Source organism: Protopterus annectens, chromosome 14.part0, assembly GCF_019279795.1.
Source record: "Protopterus annectens isolate FY-2018-M chromosome 14.part0, PAN1.0, whole genome shotgun sequence".
Lineage (NCBI taxonomy): Eukaryota > Metazoa > Chordata > Ceratodontiformes > Protopteridae > Protopterus > Protopterus annectens.
Window position 1 is genome coordinate 325,159,091 of NC_056748.1, and position 18,804 is coordinate 325,177,894.

Sequence of the window (18,804 nt, forward strand, 5' to 3'; positions counted from 1 at the left end):
ACACTGTCCTGCATTTTGTGAGTAAGGATCGAAAGAAAGCAGCTAAACCTTTTGATTCAATAAAATATTTTAAATTTAGCATAAGATAGACGATTCCTACCAAGACCAAGAGGGATAAGATCTGAACACACAAGACCTTAAGTTCTGACACCTTTCTGACTGAAGCGATCACCATAAAAAACACCACACACACACACACACACACACACACACACACACACACACACACGCACACACACACACGCAATTTGCATTTGTTAAAAGCTTTTCACTAGTTTTGCATAAATATACCCACCAAAAAGGCAAAACTAAAGCACAACTACAGAAGGGGAATGTGAAATTCTGGAATATCTTTTAGAAAACTATAATCACTTCAACAGTATACAATCTATATAAATACTACTGTTGTGAAATGTATTAGAAAGAATGTGTGTGTGTGTGTGTGTGTGTGTGTGTGTGTGTGTGTGTGTGTGTGTGTGTGTGTGTGTGTGTGTGTGTGTGTGTAAGAGGGCCAAAGACTTTGGAACACTAGCTGGCTGTTATATCCTTGCCAGGTATACCCCATATAGCCAAGACTACTGCATGAGAGGTTTATGATGAACATGGCAAATGATGCTACTGATGAGACAGCAGCCCTAGTTAGGCCAGTTGTGTTTGTTGTGGCACAAATGTCTGTAACCACAACAAGTCTAGAAGGATGGGAACACAATTATCTCCACAGAACTGCTACAGCTGTTCAGATTATAAATATATGAAAATATAGCTAATGGGTACCTCAGCAAACAGCAGTCTGTCCCAAAGCTAAATGATCTCATTCCAATCTGGACACAGCTCACTGTTGGAAAATGAAACTTCTATATACCTCTCAACCTCTTGGAGCAAGAAATCTGGACAAAGCCATAAATAAAGGTGGGACAAAAGCCCCAAAATACGGACACTTTTAAATATTGCTCTTACAAGCTTAGAAAGTTAACAGAATATCAGGTTTTACATTAGCATGGATTTGCTGAAAGGTATGAAGTTAGAAATTCAATGTCTGTTATTATTTTTTTTACTTTAATCTTTAATGATTTGCAACTAATTTGCCAGAAAACCACATTTTTTGAAAAATGGACCAAAAATATGAGACAAAAATCTGGACATTCTGCGAAAATCTGTACAGTTGAGAGGTATGAACTTCTACCAGCCTGTTAAATTGCACAGCAGCAAAAAGAAAAACAAAATGAATGACTTTTGACAAGCGGTTGCCAGATTACCCTGACTGAATAAGTAAAAAAGTGAAAAGCATCTAAAGAAGGAAAAAATAACGCAGAAAAATATGAAATAAGAATTTAAATATCAAAAAGCAAAGAAAAAACACTATAGCACAATAGACTGTCCAGTATAGAAATGAATAGCAATACTGTCTGCAAATATGTATTTAAAATCATGAATAAGGAAATGTAATTCACCACTGAAGTACTACCTCAATGCACTCTTCAGATTTACTAAAGACGTCATAGCACTGAAGTCTACGTAATGAAAAACAAATAGCTGTTGGTCTAACAAAACAACTGCCCTTGAGAAAAGGTAGTGGGAACCTTGACATCTACTACCAAATATACCATGTCAAATAAAATATTTTTGGGGGGGAGGGTCAAAACTTGAGAACTCTACAAGAAAATGTTTCGTAATTTTATCACAGTGTAATAATTAGACAGATGTAAAGTTTTACCTGTGAGGTACAGCACATTCTCATGCACAGTAATACCTAGTAAATTCTGAGACTCTTGCAGCCTTTAAAATATTTTAAAATGGCGAAGATGCATTAAATCAATTGTAGTAAAGCCTCCAGGGTGTTTTCCTAGGACCAGCAGAGTGACATCGATAGATGTCAACTTTTATATTTACATTAATAAATCCAAAGCTGTGTGACATACAGGCTGCTGAAAGGTATCAGGTTAAATCTTTCAAGACAGTCATTACAAACTCAAATTATATCATATTCTATGCAGAACAATTTAAAGATATTAACTGGTACTCATTTGCATGTATAATGCAAATAGTCATACATTTCTGTAGACATCTAAACACCCAATAAACGTGAATACAGCTGCTTAGCCTCACATAAAAGCACAAAACTGGACAAATAAAAGTGTTGCTGATAGCATGTCTGTACATTAACTGTTTGCTGGTATACTTTAAGTTGTTTACAAAACATTACCAACATTGACATTAACTTATATAAAATTCTGCTGAAAAATATGCATCTTATGAATTACGCCACTTTGAAGATGAGTTTGTGTTGGACAGGTCTGCTAATTATACTGCTATAATATCAATTATTATTTTACCACTATTGAACATTTTTTGTAATGTGAGTTTGTAACTTGATCCTCTCAAAATGCTAAGGATACAGTGATTGGAAGGAACTTAGAAGGTAGCTTCCACAGCTCCTATGAAGGTAAAGAGGTACATGCAATGCTTCTCTCCTATACAAAGTCCAATCAGCAGAAATAATCTACTACACCTCTAACTGTTTAAGTGACTGGATGGAATACAGAAATACAGCAGCACTGTATGTCAACACTGCATCCAAACTACTTGACAGCAGCTCAAACTTCTCTAAAAGTTTGTTTCAAATGTTGTCAGCAGTCAGCCTCAGTACAGTTTGCATATCTACACTGTACCAGACTACATAAAACATTAAAATCTCAACAAGACTACAAGTAACAGACTTCTTACCAATAATGGGAAGTTTGTCTTCATCAAGTCTTATCCTTGCAAATCCATCCTGCAAAACAACAAAGTTTAAAATGTAACAATACACTGAAAGCAGCTGCATTTAATAGTATTTCTTGGTGCAGAACACTGAACTTGCAAGAGTGTATTTCTGTCCTGTACTCCATACACTTGCAACCCTCAAAAGTCTACATAAAAGTTTTAACTCCCACTTACTGTTATTCTTCCCTTCCCCTCAAATGGTCCTTACAGAAATAACATGTTTAACATTCTATCAGAATGTAGATACAGACATATCAGGGTATCCTTTTCCACATCACGCAAGCATTCCTCAGTGCTTACCTACCTTACATTTAATACTACCTGCTGCATGTATCACATGGTATGAAGAACCGAGAATATTTCAATATGACTAATAATCTGTCAGTGCCAAAATCAAGAGTTACATCTTTATTTATACTCAATATTGCTTAACTTTGCTGGTATGAAACAATTTTTTGGGTTATAAAAACAGATATGGAAAGTGTATTATTTGTAACGTGCTTCAAATTAATGCAGAAGTAATAATTGCAAGTGAAAAAAACTGAAATCTTAGACATAATACTGCATTCTCTGTCATCAACATGCTCTCATAAAGTGTTTTTAGCATTTTTGCAACATATTTTCAATATATTCTTATAGCCTTACCTTCTGAACAAAGAAAGTGAAAAAGTATGATTGTGTTGGGAACTTATCATACCTGCAGGTGTCTGAGTATATTCAGTGCTGCAGTCATGAAATCTGAAATTTCATCTTTCAGGGAACTCAACATCTGGCCAGACTTTCAAAGTTCTACCTTACCCATGCAGACTTTGGCAGTTTTCCTTTCATTCATACATCAGGACATCTACAGCACACAACAGGCTTTAGCCAACACCAACTTTTGATCTTTCTTATTCTGTCTGGACAGAGAAACTCGTACAGAGGTGCCAGAGCACAAGTGGACCTAGGACAAATCCCCAGAAAAAAATAGTACAATCACAAAGCCTCAGTCTGCCTCAACAGGGTATAACTGGGTCCAGAAAAAGGAAGATGGTCAGTAAGGGAAAGAGAGGGAAGGTGGGAGGTGTTGAAGTGAATAAAGTACATGCCTTAACCATACGATACCCAAAAAGTATAATGGGGGGGGACTGAATAAGGACTCCAACAGTGAATACACTTCAAGTTCCCAACATGACTAAACAAAATCCACGTTTGCAGTCAAGACATCTGGGAAGACACCCACAGCTCGAAGACTTTTGAGTTGCTAGCCTTATGAAGGTTAAAAAGACAGTAGATCCTAACAGATGGCTATGCAAAATCTGTCCAGACATTGGATGCAAAACAGAGATAATAGTGTATGGAAAAGATGTGAATTGATGAGTTAGCCATTTAGATATGGTCAGCTTGTTTACAGGTTTTTCCTCCTTGTCCTTAACAAAGGAAACAGACAGATGGACTGGTTTTGTTTATTTTTCTAAGTAAAACCTTTGTTGCCTACGCGATCCAATACATGTGACATCTCAACCTTGCTCTGGGGATTTGAAAAAAATACATGGAGGTAAATGGCCTGATTTACAGAAAGTTCGGTCACCACTCTAGCTAGGAAAGAAAGAATAGCTTGCACTGTTGCTTTGGCATTGTGGAAAATCAAAAATATTTGTTTGAACACAGCCTGCATTTCTGAACTCTTTTCAAACAGGTAAGTACTTGGCAGGCACAGAGGCAGCTGGTTCAAGGGGGTGGCAAAGTGATTTTTTTCAGGTATAACTGAGGTCCCATACTGGGGTAACACATCTTTTAAGTGGCTTGAGGTGCAACACCCCCTTAAGAACTGCTTAAATGGCAGCTGAGAGTAAAGGAGTAGATCAAGGGACAGGCGAGCTGAAATGATGGACACATACCTTCAGAGAGGCACAAGACAGTCCTGCTCTGTAAATAAAATATAACAAAAGACAAGCCAAATGGCTCAAAAACTTGTAAACAGTAATAAAAATAAAAAAGCGAGCCACCAAGGCAGTTGGTGGAGCCTTGGTGGCTCGCTTTTTTTATTTTTATTACTGTTTACCTGTTCTGTAAAATGCCTGGCAGATAAAGGAGAACCAGTGACACCTGTGCTGAATTTGGATCCAGATCTCTAACCAGCCACCACAGGAAGAATCTTTTCCATTTTGCCAGTGATATGGATATGTTATTTTTATGTCTGTTAATGCTTATATTTTATACGTGGCTAACAAAGTACTGCAACAGTTTCATATATGTATTTCACATATTAGCTAACAAGAACAGATAGACTTTGTTAGAGTTCATTAGAGCTTAGCAAACCAATGAAAAACGTTTCTTGCAATCTTTTAGCCTTGTAAAAAAATTAGGTATTCTGTAGAAGATAAGTCTGCTGAAAAGAAGCACATTAACCTGTCAAAAGCAAAGCAGTAAAGCATAAATGTCCTTTTTTATTAAGTTACTCCTTACAGCCTTGAAAACGTGTTTATGTGTAATTAAAAGTTAAAAAGCTTTAAACTTTGTATAAAATAATCTCTTCTTTTTTTAAACAAGAAACATCTTTATTGAATTACCACTTATGACACAGGCAATCATACAGTTAGATAAATAAAAAAAAACATATGGACAATTTTAGTTGCAAACATTATACATCACTTATAACCTATCCAGTTACTGTCAGTCAAACATTACACATCACTTATAATCTATCCAGTTACTGTCAGTAAAACATTAAACAGCTCATTCACATTTTGCCTTCTTTTAAACCTCAACCCCCCCCCCCCGCATGTATTGTTCCCACAATTCCCATTTTTTTCTATGTAATTTGCTCCTACCCTTTTCTAAAGGTCCCATTTCCAGTTTCATCTCTGTTAATATATTCACTACTTCTAGTACAGTTGGTTTACTTTTCTAGTAATTATTTTTTTGGCAGCCATCATAATTAGATTCAGCGCGGCCTTACTATGTCTAGGCAATTCCGATTCAGTATCATAGCTCACAAAATAATTTCCTCAGTTATACCGATTTGATAACCCAGTATTTCTGAAGAAATAGTCTGCAGGGAATTTTTAAAGTATACCAACTCATTACACTCTCGGAAAATATGTTTCCAATTACCTCTTTCTTCTCCATCACACCTTCAACATTTGCTATCTACCTGAGGAAAATTTATTTGGAGTCTACTTGGCATGTAAAATACCTATGTAAACACTTCCAAGCAGGATCTTAAATCTCCTAGACTTGGTTGCAAATCTGGGAGACATACATATATCCCTCCATTGTTTCTTTGGAATTGCCTGTCCAATCTCTCTTCCCAATCCTTTCTAACCTCCTCTGATGGATTCTTATAGTTATCATGCAATATTTTAGATGCTCCACTAAGTCATTCCTTTTTTTAACAGCAGCTTCTGTTCTAGATTCTACTAAAACCTCTATTAGTGCTAGTCTTTCACTTTGGGTAACCCATATTTCTTTATCCTTGCCTACAGTATACTCTGATATCAATCCTCGATAGGGAAGGCAATCTCTAGATGGAAGTCCAAATAAATTCTTAGCCTCTTCTCATTCTATTACCTTTCCCTCTCTAATTATTCGCTCCCAATACCTTGGTTCTTTTGTCAGTTTTCCTTCAAAAACTTTCAGCCTACTCTTTGCCCACTGTCTGTATCCGTAATTGCAGTTACCCCTATCGGCAGAATCTCCTTTCTCCAATCCCATTTTGGCTTAACTCTTAGAATACTTTCTGACACTTTCTAATATTCTACATGGTTATTGTTATTCTCCTTAAGAATCTGCACTCAAAATGCCAGTCTCTCTGTTTCTTGAGCTTCCCCTTTTTCATTATCATCCCTTTCTACTTTGAATGCTGGCTTTCTGCGTGTGCTATGTATAGCAGCCTTAACTGTGTAGCTTTGAAATACCCCATCAAATTGAGCAATCCCACACCGCCTTATTCTATTGGAAGAATCAGCTTCTTCCACTTGATTCTTGCCATCTTCCATCCCATACAAATTCTTTTAGCTCTTTATTAATTGTAATCTATAACTACTCATCTGGTTGCTACAAATATGCCAGACCTGTGTATAAAACTAAAGGGACTAAAGACATTTTAACTGCTTGTATCTTGCTATCTATAGCTATAAAACGGAATTACCAATTTTTCAGTTTTCATATTATCTTTTGTTTAGTCTCTTCCCACATAGCCTTATTTGTCACACCAGAATCCTTAGAATCCATACATCTAAGTACTTCATTTTATCACGTCTCCACACATATGGATATTTCTGAACTAATTTGTGTGTGGGTAAATAATTTACAGCTATTGCCTTTGTTTTCGTGTTAATAATTTTGTATCCTGAAAAGACTTCAGACCGTCTCAAAATATTACACAGCACTGAAATGTCCTTTTCTGGTTTTATCAGGTATAAAATGATATCATCTGCAAATACAACCAGCTTTCTTGAATACCATACCAATTATATCCTTGAATTGCCAAGTCCCTTATTTTCTTTGCCAATGGTTCTAAATATAATACAAATGACAAAGAAGAAAGAGGACACCCCTGCTTGGTTCCTTTGCTCAAACAGAAATTATCAGAGAGGAACCCACCCACTTTAATTTTCACCTCCAATCCCTCATATATCCTTCTAATCAACCTTATAATTTTATCAGGGAATGCAAATGCTTCCATTGCCCTGCTCATAAAAGTCCAAGCATACTCTGTTCAAATGTTTTCTTTGCATCAAGACCGACCAACAACAGTGGTATTTTCTTACATTCTACATCCCTCTGGATCATCATTGTTCTGTTAATGTTGTCAGATGTTTATGCTTCCCCTCCACAAAACCACACTGATCTATATCTATCAATTTTGGCATCACCTTTGCCATTCTTTTAGCCATTACAAACACTTTATAATTGTGTGTGTTTTAGGATTAAAATAGGCCTGTATGAAGCTGGATCTGATGGGGCTTTACCCTCTAAGTATTACAGTCGCCACCGCCTTCTTCCAGGATGTTAGTGCTTCTCCTCCTCTTGAAATACTGTTAAACAATACCTTCCAGATCTTTATCAGTTTTTTTCCCCTCCTACCTTCCAAACTTCCACAGGAATACCATCTATTCCTGGGGACTTTCCTGAAGATTAGTTATACATCACCATTTTTATCTCATCTCCTCCTATCCTTAGTAATTGAGCCTCATCTACTTCTAACCTTGGCATATTTAATACTTCCATAAACATTTCTATTTCTACCTTTTCTTGATTTCAGTATTTCTCTGCTTTCTACAGATTTTCATAAATTTCCAAAAAATTTCTAGTACTTTTATAAGACCTCTTATTATCTTCCTTGTTATAGGCTCCCTAAGCTTAGTGACAACCCTTTCTACTTTCTGTTGCCCGAGTCATGCTAAAAGTTTGTGCTCTGGAGTTATTATCAAAAAACAGTTGCTTAACAGCAGTCTTTCTAAACTCATGCATATTATTGAGATCATCTCTTATTTTCTGTTTAGCATTCTATAATTCCTCCTCTTCTTGTTCTGTGAGATTTCCCCTATTCTGCAATACTTTAACCTTTTTCAGTCTTGCTAAATAATTCTTGTTACTTATTAACCATATCTTTCTTTTTCTTCCACCTTAACCATATCTCTTTCTTTTTCTTCCACCCTAATTTAAACTACACTTTAACTTTATCCCACTCCCTAATGACATCTATTTTCTCTAATATCTCCCGAATAATTTCCACTACTCATTCCTTAATTTTTTTCTCTTTTCAACAGACAGGTGGGAAAGCGTCAGTGTCTCATTTTTATTTCATTACCCTGTATTTTTAATTTAGTTATTACTGGCAAATGATCTGAAATAGTTATTTGATGCATATCAAAACTTTCAATTAAATGCACATTTTCCTGTGAAATATAAGACCTGTCTAGCCTAGCCCAGTTTCTGTATCTTTGAGAATAATATGTAAATTCACTCCAAACTACTACTGAATTCACATCTTCCATGCCAAATATTTTCATAAATGTCTTAAAAAAATCTACCTTCCTTTGTTATATTTTCCCTTCTGGGCCTCTCAGATGCATCTTCACTGCTGCAAATCAAATTCCATTCCCCACCTATAAGCAATATTCCCTGCTGAAAGCTGATTTCTTAAAGAATTTTCTTAAACTTCATTATAGCAATTTTAGGTGGAATATAAATACATGTCAGTGTAATCCTCCTCTCTTGCCAGCAGCCCCTTAGAAGAGGATAAAAAAGATGATAATGGTAGATTTGTAGTACTACCACTATTGGCGCACCTCTTGCAATTAATACAAGTACTCCTCTTTTCCTTTGTCCAAAGTAAAATAAGAAGTTATGTACTCACCATAACGTTCCATCTGAGTAGGTAAACTTAATTTGTCAGCAACCTATGGGTATCGGATCCATATAGGATCCGAGCCGGCAGCTTCAAACAGCTAAGATCCGAGCTCCAAGTTCCTCCACTTTACCCATAACCCCCTGCTATCCCTTCCTGACCTCAGATCGAGTTTGCTTATCAGCATAAACATAGAACACCAAATAACCACCTCCATACTCTAACCATATGGGTTAGGGGGACAGAGGGAGGGTCGGTTGCTGACAAAGTTTACCTACTCAGATGGAACGTTATGGTGAGTACATAACTTCTTAATCTGAAGTAGTTAACTTCATTTGTACATCAACCTATGGGACAGAGTCCCCAGCTACCTAATTCTTGGGAGGTCCTCATGGAAGGATGTTCCGGAGCACTGCAGAGCCGAAGGATGCTCTCCCTCTAGAAACAATATCCAATTTGTAATGGTTTATGAATGTATGAGATGAAGCCCAAGTGGCTGCTGAACAAATGTCATCCAACGACACCCTAGATCGAAAAGCAGCAGAGGTAGAGATCGATCGAGTAGAATGAGCATGGACTCCTTGAGGTGCAGACCGGCCATAACTCTCATATGCCAAAAGGATACATTGTGAGATCCATCTGGACAAAGTGACTTTGATACAGGTTTTCCCAAAGTGGGTTTAGCAAAGGATACAAAAAGCTGGTCTGATTTCCTGTGATCAGCTGTCCTGTGCAAATAGAATCTCAGTTGCCTGTGTACATCTAGAGAGTGTAACCTGTATTCACCTTTATTCTGGTAATTTGGAAAGAAGACTGGTAAATTAATAGATTGGTTGATATTAGACTCCGAAGCAATTTTGGGCAGAAAGGGCTGTGCATAGTAGATGCCTGGTGGGGGTGGTCAAAAGCCAGTCATCCAGGTACGGAAAGACCTGAATTCCCTGGAGTCTCAGGTGGGCCGCTACAACTGTCAAAACCTTGGTGAACACCCTGGGGGCTGTGGTGAGACCAAAGGGAAGGACCCTAAACTGGTAATGGCTGGCTCCTAGCTGGAAGCGGGGAAACCTCCTGGATCGTCTGTCCATCAAAATGTGGTAGTATGCATCCTTGAGGTCTATGGAGCACATCCACTCGTTCTCCTGCAGAAGTGGGAGAATGGATTGGAGGGTGACCATCCGGAAATTTTCTTTGGCTACTGACAGGTTTAGGAAGGACAGGTAGAGGACTGGTTTTAAGTCCCCCGTCTTTTTTGGCACCAAGAAGAACCTGGAGTAAAAGCCTGATCCGGACTGGTCTGGGGGGATGTGCTGGATTGCTCTTTTTTCTAGCAGCTGGAGGATTTCCTCGGCTGCCGCCTCCCTTTGATTGGGTGGGACATCGGGGAGGCTTCAGGGAGTGGGAGGGGATTGAGAAGGGGAATCTTGTAGCCTCTGGATATGATCTGAAGCACCCAGCGATCTGTTGTAATGGACTCCCAAGTTGCTAGGTGCCTCGAGAAATGGCCCCCGATTGCCTCCAGAGTGGAGCAGTCGGGTAACCCTTCAGGGTTGCTGCGTGGGCCGATCAGAGAAAGGTTCTCTGGACCCGAAGTTCTTCGGACCCCCTCTGCCTCTAGGGCGGCGCTCACTCTGTCCTCCTCTGCCTCTGAAGGATGAGGGGTCCGGAGCAAAACGGGATTGTTGAGACTTGCGGAACCACATCTTCTTCTGTCCCTTTTGGTTCCCCGAGAAGGACCTCTGGGGAGCAGAGAAGCAGACTCCGACGGCAGACAACGTCTTCCCGTCCTTCTCGATCTGGACCAATGTGTCGTGTATGGTCTTGCCAAAAAGGGCAGAACCATCAAACGGGGCATTTGCGAATAACGCCTTGAAAGGTTCTGCGAAATCACAGTGATGGAGCCACGCCTGTCGCCGTAGGACGACGCCCGCTCCGCTGGCTTTAGCAGCTCCTTCCGTGGCATGGGATAGTAACCGCATAGAGGTATTAGAGATAGATTTGAAAGTGGCCATTCAGGTTGAGAACACTTTCTTATCCTCCGCCTACATGGACTCTGGGGGCGACCCAGCGTATTCTTTGAAGAGATCCCGCTGGAGTTGTATCATGTGTGCCATATAATTCAGTGACCTCACAGAGAAGGTGGCTGAAGCGAACACCCGCTTTCCCAGATGGTCCATCGTCCGAGACTCCTTGTCTGGAGGATGGACCGAGGAACTCTCCTGGGCCAGTTTCCTTTTAGTGGCGGCAGCCACCAACATGGCATCTACCGGGGCTCCCTTGCTCTAACATGACTTATCCGAAGGGGGGCTGAGGATTTTGACAAGCCTCTTTGGAATGGGCTCTGCAGTGTCCGGTTCCTTCCACACCCTGGTAGTAATCAGGTCTACCAGGGAGTCGGCGGGAGGGGACACACAAGAGGTAGATGGGCCTGCGTCAAACGCCTCCAGAAACACAGACTCGTCAGAAGAAGGTTTTGGGGCTGACCACCCCCCTCTGATCCGAAGCATCTCCATGATGTCTCCGAAGGAGACGTCTTCGGGGGGGGGTGACCTTGGGGAACCTACCCCTTCCTCCAAGTCTGTGTCCTCTGTCAAGGACTCAGGAAAGTCCAAGTGCCTCCTTTTGCGTTTGTGAGGACCCTCCTCGGGGGGGCTGTCCAAGGAGGCCTCACCAACTACATCCTGTTCCAGCAGGGGAACAATCTGGGACATTTGCGCAGGCTGTCCCTGGGACCGGGTGATGGAAGGTAGACCCGTCTGAGAGAGAGAGAGAGCAGGGTGGAGCCATAGCCGAAGCCAGGGGCCTAGAGTCCCTCGACAATACCCTCTCCACCACCACGAACGCCGAAGGAGAGCTGCTTCTCTCTAGGATCCGAGAGCAGACCCTCCCTCGGATGTGATGTGCGGTCAGATCCGTAGGGCCAGCATGCTCCGACCGCGATGTAGCCAAAGTCATAATGACACCTCTGGATCCGAAGCTCAGCTCTTGGCTCCGAGAGCTCAGATCCGAAGAAAAGGGACCCGATAGACTTGACGGTGCCATCTGAGCCGAAGTACCGGACACTATCGGCGCCGATGATCCCCCGGCTCCAACGCTACCCAGCTCCGAAGGCTCCGAACCCCTATACTTGGTTGAAGAAGAAGCGATCTGGGCAAAAAAGGGGGGGGGGTCGAGCTCCCCCCCCGGGGGGGGGCAGGAGCACTCCCATCTGCATCTGGGTCTGGAGGAACCTACGCATCATCCAGTCCAAGTCTGCATCGGAGATGCTACAGGCAGACCTCGACAAGGCCACTGAGACGGGCCGGGAATGCCGCCTCGATAACCTTGAAGGTGACCGGGTCTCCTCCTCCTCCGGCTCCAGCGAGAAACGGGGAGATCGGAGCCGGGAGGAGAAGAACCGGAGGCCATAGGCGGAGAAGCTCGCTTAGATGGCGGGGCCGAGGAAGAGGTCTCGGCCTGCCTCTTGTGATGTTTCCGCTTCTCCTTCCTAGCTTCCCTCTCCTCTTGGCCAAGGGTGGGAGGGTGAGTCCAGGCCAGCGGGAGAGAAGGCAGCGCTGCCGAAGCCTCGGCAAGAGCCACCGAGGGACCAAAGGATGAAGCCGAGTCCGAGGGCAACAGTCCCGCTAGAATCAGCTTCGACCTCCTGTCCCTGAGGGTCCTGGGGTTGAACGCTGCACAAATAGTGCAGCCCGAGGAGAGATGTTCAACCCCAAGGCAAATAACGCACCGAGTGCGGCCATCAGCTGGGGACAGCTTATGGCCACACTCGGTACATTTAGAAAAGAAAGCTTTGGGTGCCTCAGACATATCCTACCCACACACTAGGCCCCAAAACTGACACACCTTAACACACACACACGGGGAGGGAATACACTCAAACTGACTAACAAAACAAGGGTATGCTAATCTAGCTAGGTGAGATAACACACACACAACAATTTTCTGACAGAAAAAAGGCAGAAAAGAAAGATTTTTCTCACAAACTCCTATCCTATGCCTGGAAGCTCGTTCAAAGCTGCTGTTCAGAACCGTGGCAAACGAGATCTGGGGTCAGGAAGGGATAGCAGGGGGTTATGAGTAAAGGGGAGGAGCTTGGAGCTCGGATCTTAGCTGTTTGAAGCTGCCGGCTCGGATCTGATATGGATCCGATACCCATAGGTTGATGTACAAATGAAGTTAACTACTTCAGATGTAATCTTTACTTCTACTAAACTGAAGATACAAAAGGAGTTGCATTATAGTATACAGTTAAATCTGTCTATATGTTATGAAATTCCAGTATCAATACTTTTTAATAAAATGTGCTTGCATTCAAAATCTTTTGACTGTCCGTGTTTGAATTTAAATGGCTAAATTATATTACTTCCTAAAAGATTAACCTTTACACCAAGGAGAATTTGCTTGAGTATGGTTTCCTAGCCTCTTTTTTTTTTTTTAACTTCTCCAAGTCTTTTGGGTTTCTGATACCATGATGGAAATGGACCCCATTCCTAAGTCAAAGTATGATTAAAGTTCATGACATTGGTATTTTTTTAATCTTTGATGTTAGCCAGAAGTGTTCTTCGCAGCACCTGCAATGTCCCCAGTAATGACTTCTTCTGCAATTCATATGGAGTTATATGAACTGGTAGCATATTTTAGTAAGAGTGTACATTTTTTTTTTTTTTTTTTTTTTTTTTAGAAGACCTGTTGCTCCTACTACTACTGGAACTGTCTGGGTATCTTTCTTTCATTATCTTCATTTCTCCCTGCATAACCTGATATTTTATAATTTTGTGTCTCTCTGTATCTAAGACACTATAGTCACTGGGTGCAGCAATTTCAATAATCAATGTTACTTTTGTCTTCTTTTTATGGACTTCTACATCTGGTTTTCTTGCATCTATTTTCTGAATTGTTGGGTAATGGATGATCCCATGTGATACAAACTTTATCATTTTTTATGATGCTTTGTGACTCATGTTTCCAAAATTGTTCAGCTACTTTAATATTATAATATTTGTAAAATCTCCAGTGCAACAGTCTTACCACATTATTATGCTTTTCAGCATACAGTCCTTCTGCCATTAGTATACCACAACCAGTAAGACGTGCGACTCTTTCCAATTCTGTTTTACAAAAACTACATTTGTCTGTTTCTCCCACATGTTCAATGGACTTTGTAAATCAATGTGTATGTAGTCCACTGTCTTGGGCCACCAATATTAACCTTTCGGCTTTTGATGTAAACTCACCTCTCCTTAACCTTTCCTGCGTTCGATCCTGATCAACATGAGGTTGTTTCAAGAGTTTTCTATACTTTCAACTACATTTATGCATTTTAAACAATGCTTGCCTTCTCATCTGATCATTCACCTTATATTCTTTCTGTTGCTTTTTGGCACATTCAGTTGCTGCCTGATTTTTTATCTACTTCTGGTTTGATTTCCATTCCCACTTGATACCAATATGCTTCTGCTAAACTAAGAAGGGAAGTCATCTTAGACTTATTCTCCTTATGTTTTAAAACTTGCATGGTCATGTAAGGTCAGCAGATATATATGCAGTCCTATGACTGCAGATCTATACATGTGATCAATTTTGAGGAGCCCATACCTCCTTCAGAAAGGGGAATATACAGTCTTGGTATACACAGATTTTTTAAATCATTTGATATGCATGAAGCATCCTTCTTGTTTTCCTGTCTAACCGATTCAACACCTTTTGGGGTCAGTCAATCATTCCAAAACTGTAAGTTAGGACAGGAGGAGCAAATTGATTTATAGCTTGGACTCTGTTCCTAGATGCCATTACTGTTTTCATTACTAATTTTAGTCTTCTAAAATATTCATAAGTTTTATTCATATTTGTTCATATTTTATTGTTATCCTAAGTAATTCCCAAATATTTATACACTTCTTGCTCAAGTTCTTTTATATCACATTCCTATCACAGGCTGATGTTTTCTTGGTGCTGCAGCTTTCCTGCTTTAACATTTATCAAGAACAAATGACATTCGTATATCATCTGGAAAAGTTTTGACCACTTGCAGGTGTGCTTTCAGTTCCTCATCTGATGAACTATACAGTTTTAAATCATCCAAATTGTACTCAAGACCTAAGCTGTTAAGTAGACAGCTTAATGGATTAAGGGCAAGGCAAAAGAGTAGCAGTGACAAATAGTTACCTTGGAATATCACCATTTGAATTTTTATTCCTGAACAATAAATTGTCCTTTAACATAGCTTAACTGCAAAGTGGTTTGCCCCTGTTTCATGGTCGCTGTTATGTAATCGATCAGTGTAGGATGTATCTTATACATTTTTAAGCACTCTTTTATCCATGGATGTGGAATAATGTCAGTGATTTTTTGTAGTCTATCCATGCCATACTTAGACTCCACCCCTTCTTACAGTTCTCCAGCATGACTAACAAACAATTATCTTTTGTTCCATATGACTTGCATTATAGGTTCATAGGTAGGTAGTAGGCTATCGGCCCTGGGGCCTACATAAGCCTAGCCAAAAAGGTTCCCTGGTTTTCGTCACCCAAGAAAATTATTTTCCTGTGCACCTGTCAAGCACAGCCACAGAAGTGACCCCAGGGTGAATTTTCTATTTCCCATCCAGTCGTCAAGACTTTTCTTAAAGAGGGCCAATGAGGAGCTTTGCTTGACACGAATGGGTAGTTTGTTCCAGAGTATGGGAAGTCTCAGACAGGAATCTATCCCTCCAACATGTTCTGTTTATTGTGGTGACAAGGTTTAGGTCCCTGGAGCGTGTTGTTCGGAGAGATTGGGATTTAAGTGTAGCATGTCCACCAGCTCTGGCTTTGACATAGCTTTGTATGTTAGGCAGAGATCGCCTCCAAGTAGGCAATATGCAATGGAGTAGAGCTGGAGTTTCTTGAGACGGTCTGCATATGGCATATGTTTGAGGCCGGTAATCCTCTTAGTGAGGTATTTCTGTGGCCTTTCCAATTGTTTTAGGTGTCTTGTGAGATACATGTCAAATGGGGCATTGTACTCTATAATGGGTCTGATGAGGGATGAGTAGAGAGGAACAATGACCTCCTTTTTTCTAGAGGAGAACCCTTTTGTGATGAGGTGTGCCATGTAGAAGGATTTCCTAACTACTGTGGTGATGTGGTTACCAAAGGAGAGACTACTGTCCACCTGTGTCCCGAGGACTCATCATACTTTCAGTGTTTAGTGCGCTACCGCCTATGTGGTAGGTCATGGGTACAGAGTTTTTCCAAAAGGTGATAACAATGCACTTCTTGGCATTGAGCTTGAGGCCATGACTTTGACACCAAGCATCTGTCTCTGTGAGGCCCTTTTGTAAAATGTCTACATCATTAGGTGATTCTACTAGGGCTCCCAGTTTGCAGTCATCTGTTAACTTTGTTAGCCGAAGGTCTTCTGTGTTGGCCTGCACTTCAAAGAAGTAGATGCTGAACAGGAGAGGACCCAGACCGAACCCTGTGGTACTCCATTCATCACTGGTCTGAAGTCGGACTTGGGAGTCGGCTACTTTTACTGTGTGGGTTCTGTCAGTGAGCCAGTTGGCCACCCATCTTGTGACATAGGGATTTATGCCCAGTTTAGTGAGTTTATCTATAATTCCAGAGTGGGGAATGGCACTGAAAGCCTTGGTGAGGTCAAGATAGGCTGTGTACACTACCTTGCCCTAGTGTATGGCTCTAGTGACTGCTTCAAAGAAGTCAATCAGGTTTAGTAGACATGATCTACCTTTTACAAACCCAAACTGAGTGGGGTCTTTGTTTATAAGCTCCAAGATGATACGTTCCATGGCCTTGCAGACCAGGCTCGTCAGGCTAATGGGGCGGTATAGTTTCCGGGGTCCATGGTGGCACCACCTTTGTGGAGTGGGATAACCGTCACTGTGCGCCATTCAGTAGGCACACAGCCTGAGGTGAGGCTATGATTGAACATGGTACTTGGGTGGGGTGCCAGTTCGTTCTGTAGTTCATGCAGTATGCAGCCTGGGATGTTTGTCTGGTCCCTTGGATGCAGTGTTCTTGTCGTTCTTTACTTGTTTATCCCTGATTACAGGGGCTTTGCATTCTTCTGGTATTAAGATGGGCCCTTTAGAGGGTGAGTGGGGGGTAAAGTTAGCACCAAACCTATCTGCCAAGATATTGGCAATATTGGTTGGTTCTGTACATTTAGTGCCATTGTGTTGTAGCTCAAAGCAGATCTGTGTGTTGCCATTGACATTCTTGACATAGCTGTAGAATGTTTTGTGGTTGTCTTTGGAATCAGTGGCAATTTTATTTTCATAACTGGCTTTGGAGGATTTTATGAGGGATCTCACCTTCTTGCTGAGGCTGACTAGGGAGTTCCTCCAATCTTGGGATTTTACACTTTTTTGCAACAGCTTCTTCCTTCTGTTGTAGAGTTTGTTCATGGCAGGGGACCACCAGATTGGCTTCCTTTTTCTGGAAGCTAGGGTCTTGGTTCTGTTGGGGATGGCACGATCCATGTATTCGTGTATGTGCTTATACAGTGCATTTGTGTATCATGAAGTTTGCCACTTCTGTCTTAAGAAGCATGAAGTTTGCTTTGGAGTAGTACCTTTTGTTCTAGTGTCATGACTGAGTTTTCTCCTGAATGACTACAAACTCTGTCAGCATTAATTCCAGTGTATAGTTTATATGTCGTCGGAAGGCAGGTTATTGGTCTATAGTTTACAGGATAGCTTGCAGGTTCACTCAAGTATGAATATTGTTTTTCCTGTTGTTATCCAAGGGGGTGTCTGTTCAGGGTGCGCATATAAATAGTTCTTACTCTTGGCTAAATCTTTGTATAAAGATGTTAAAACTTTACCCAGAAGTTAGGTACTGTATCTGGGCCTGGGGTTTTCCAATTAAGAGCTTTTCTTAACTCTGTTTCAGTCTCTCTGGTCGTTTCTTCATCCCATTTCATATCCTCCACATTTGAACTTCTTATTCTTTCTTTTACTTCTTCTATCCATTCAGCATCTTTGTTATGTTCCACAGGATCTCCATAGATATTTCTCCAAAATGTATCTATTTCTTCTTTTTTGGTGGTGTTTCAATTCCTTCTGCCTTATTTCTCAGTTCTCTACAAAACCTTTTTGGGTCATCAATAAACTGCTTATTTTGCACTTTTACTTTATATTTATCTCCATATCTTCTAAGTATTTCTGCCTGTACTGATATTTTTAATTTACTTTTTGTGATGGTGTATAACAGATCCTGATCTGTTCTGATACTGTGCATTGCTTTTATCACATCTATCTTTCTGAGTATTTTTGTTGATCTGTTCCCTCCTCTGGACTCTTCTAACAGCGAAACTTGTCTTAATTGCTTTATAGTTTTCTCTGCTCAATACTTCCATGACAGCATTAGATTTCTTTCAGTCCTTTCCCTTACTGCATTGTGTTTTTGCAGTAAGACTGTTATTAATTTAGCTGCACACTAATATATCCTTACTTCTATTATATTGCATGAATTTCTATGAACAGTCCTAATTACTGTGCTCATTTGTTTTATAAAACACATAAGAATCCAGGTACTGGAACGTGGAACCAAGTTTAATGAAAATATTGAGAAATACTAAGATTAAAAAGAATTAGACTAAAAACAGAAGTGCTTTCATTATAAACAATGTTAAAACTTCATCAGACACCATAAAACAAATTTAGAAATCCTTTTAAACACTTGATCAAAGTCATGTGATGAACC

At 40.6% G+C, this 18,804-nt stretch overlaps 1 protein-coding gene across 3 annotated transcripts in view; it reads right to left on the minus strand.

Moving 5' to 3' along the window:
- Positions 1-18,804, minus strand: part of NSMCE4A (NSE4 homolog A, SMC5-SMC6 complex component) — a 740,267-nt gene that overhangs the window by 300,395 nt on the left and 421,068 nt on the right. For all 3 annotated transcript variants that reach the window (XM_044056053.1, XM_044056054.1, XM_044056052.1), the window contains exon 8: positions 2,725-2,773. In XM_044056053.1, the coding sequence (XP_043911988.1) occupies positions 2,725-2,773 (49 nt within the window). The remainder of the gene's footprint in view (positions 1-2,724; positions 2,774-18,804) is intronic.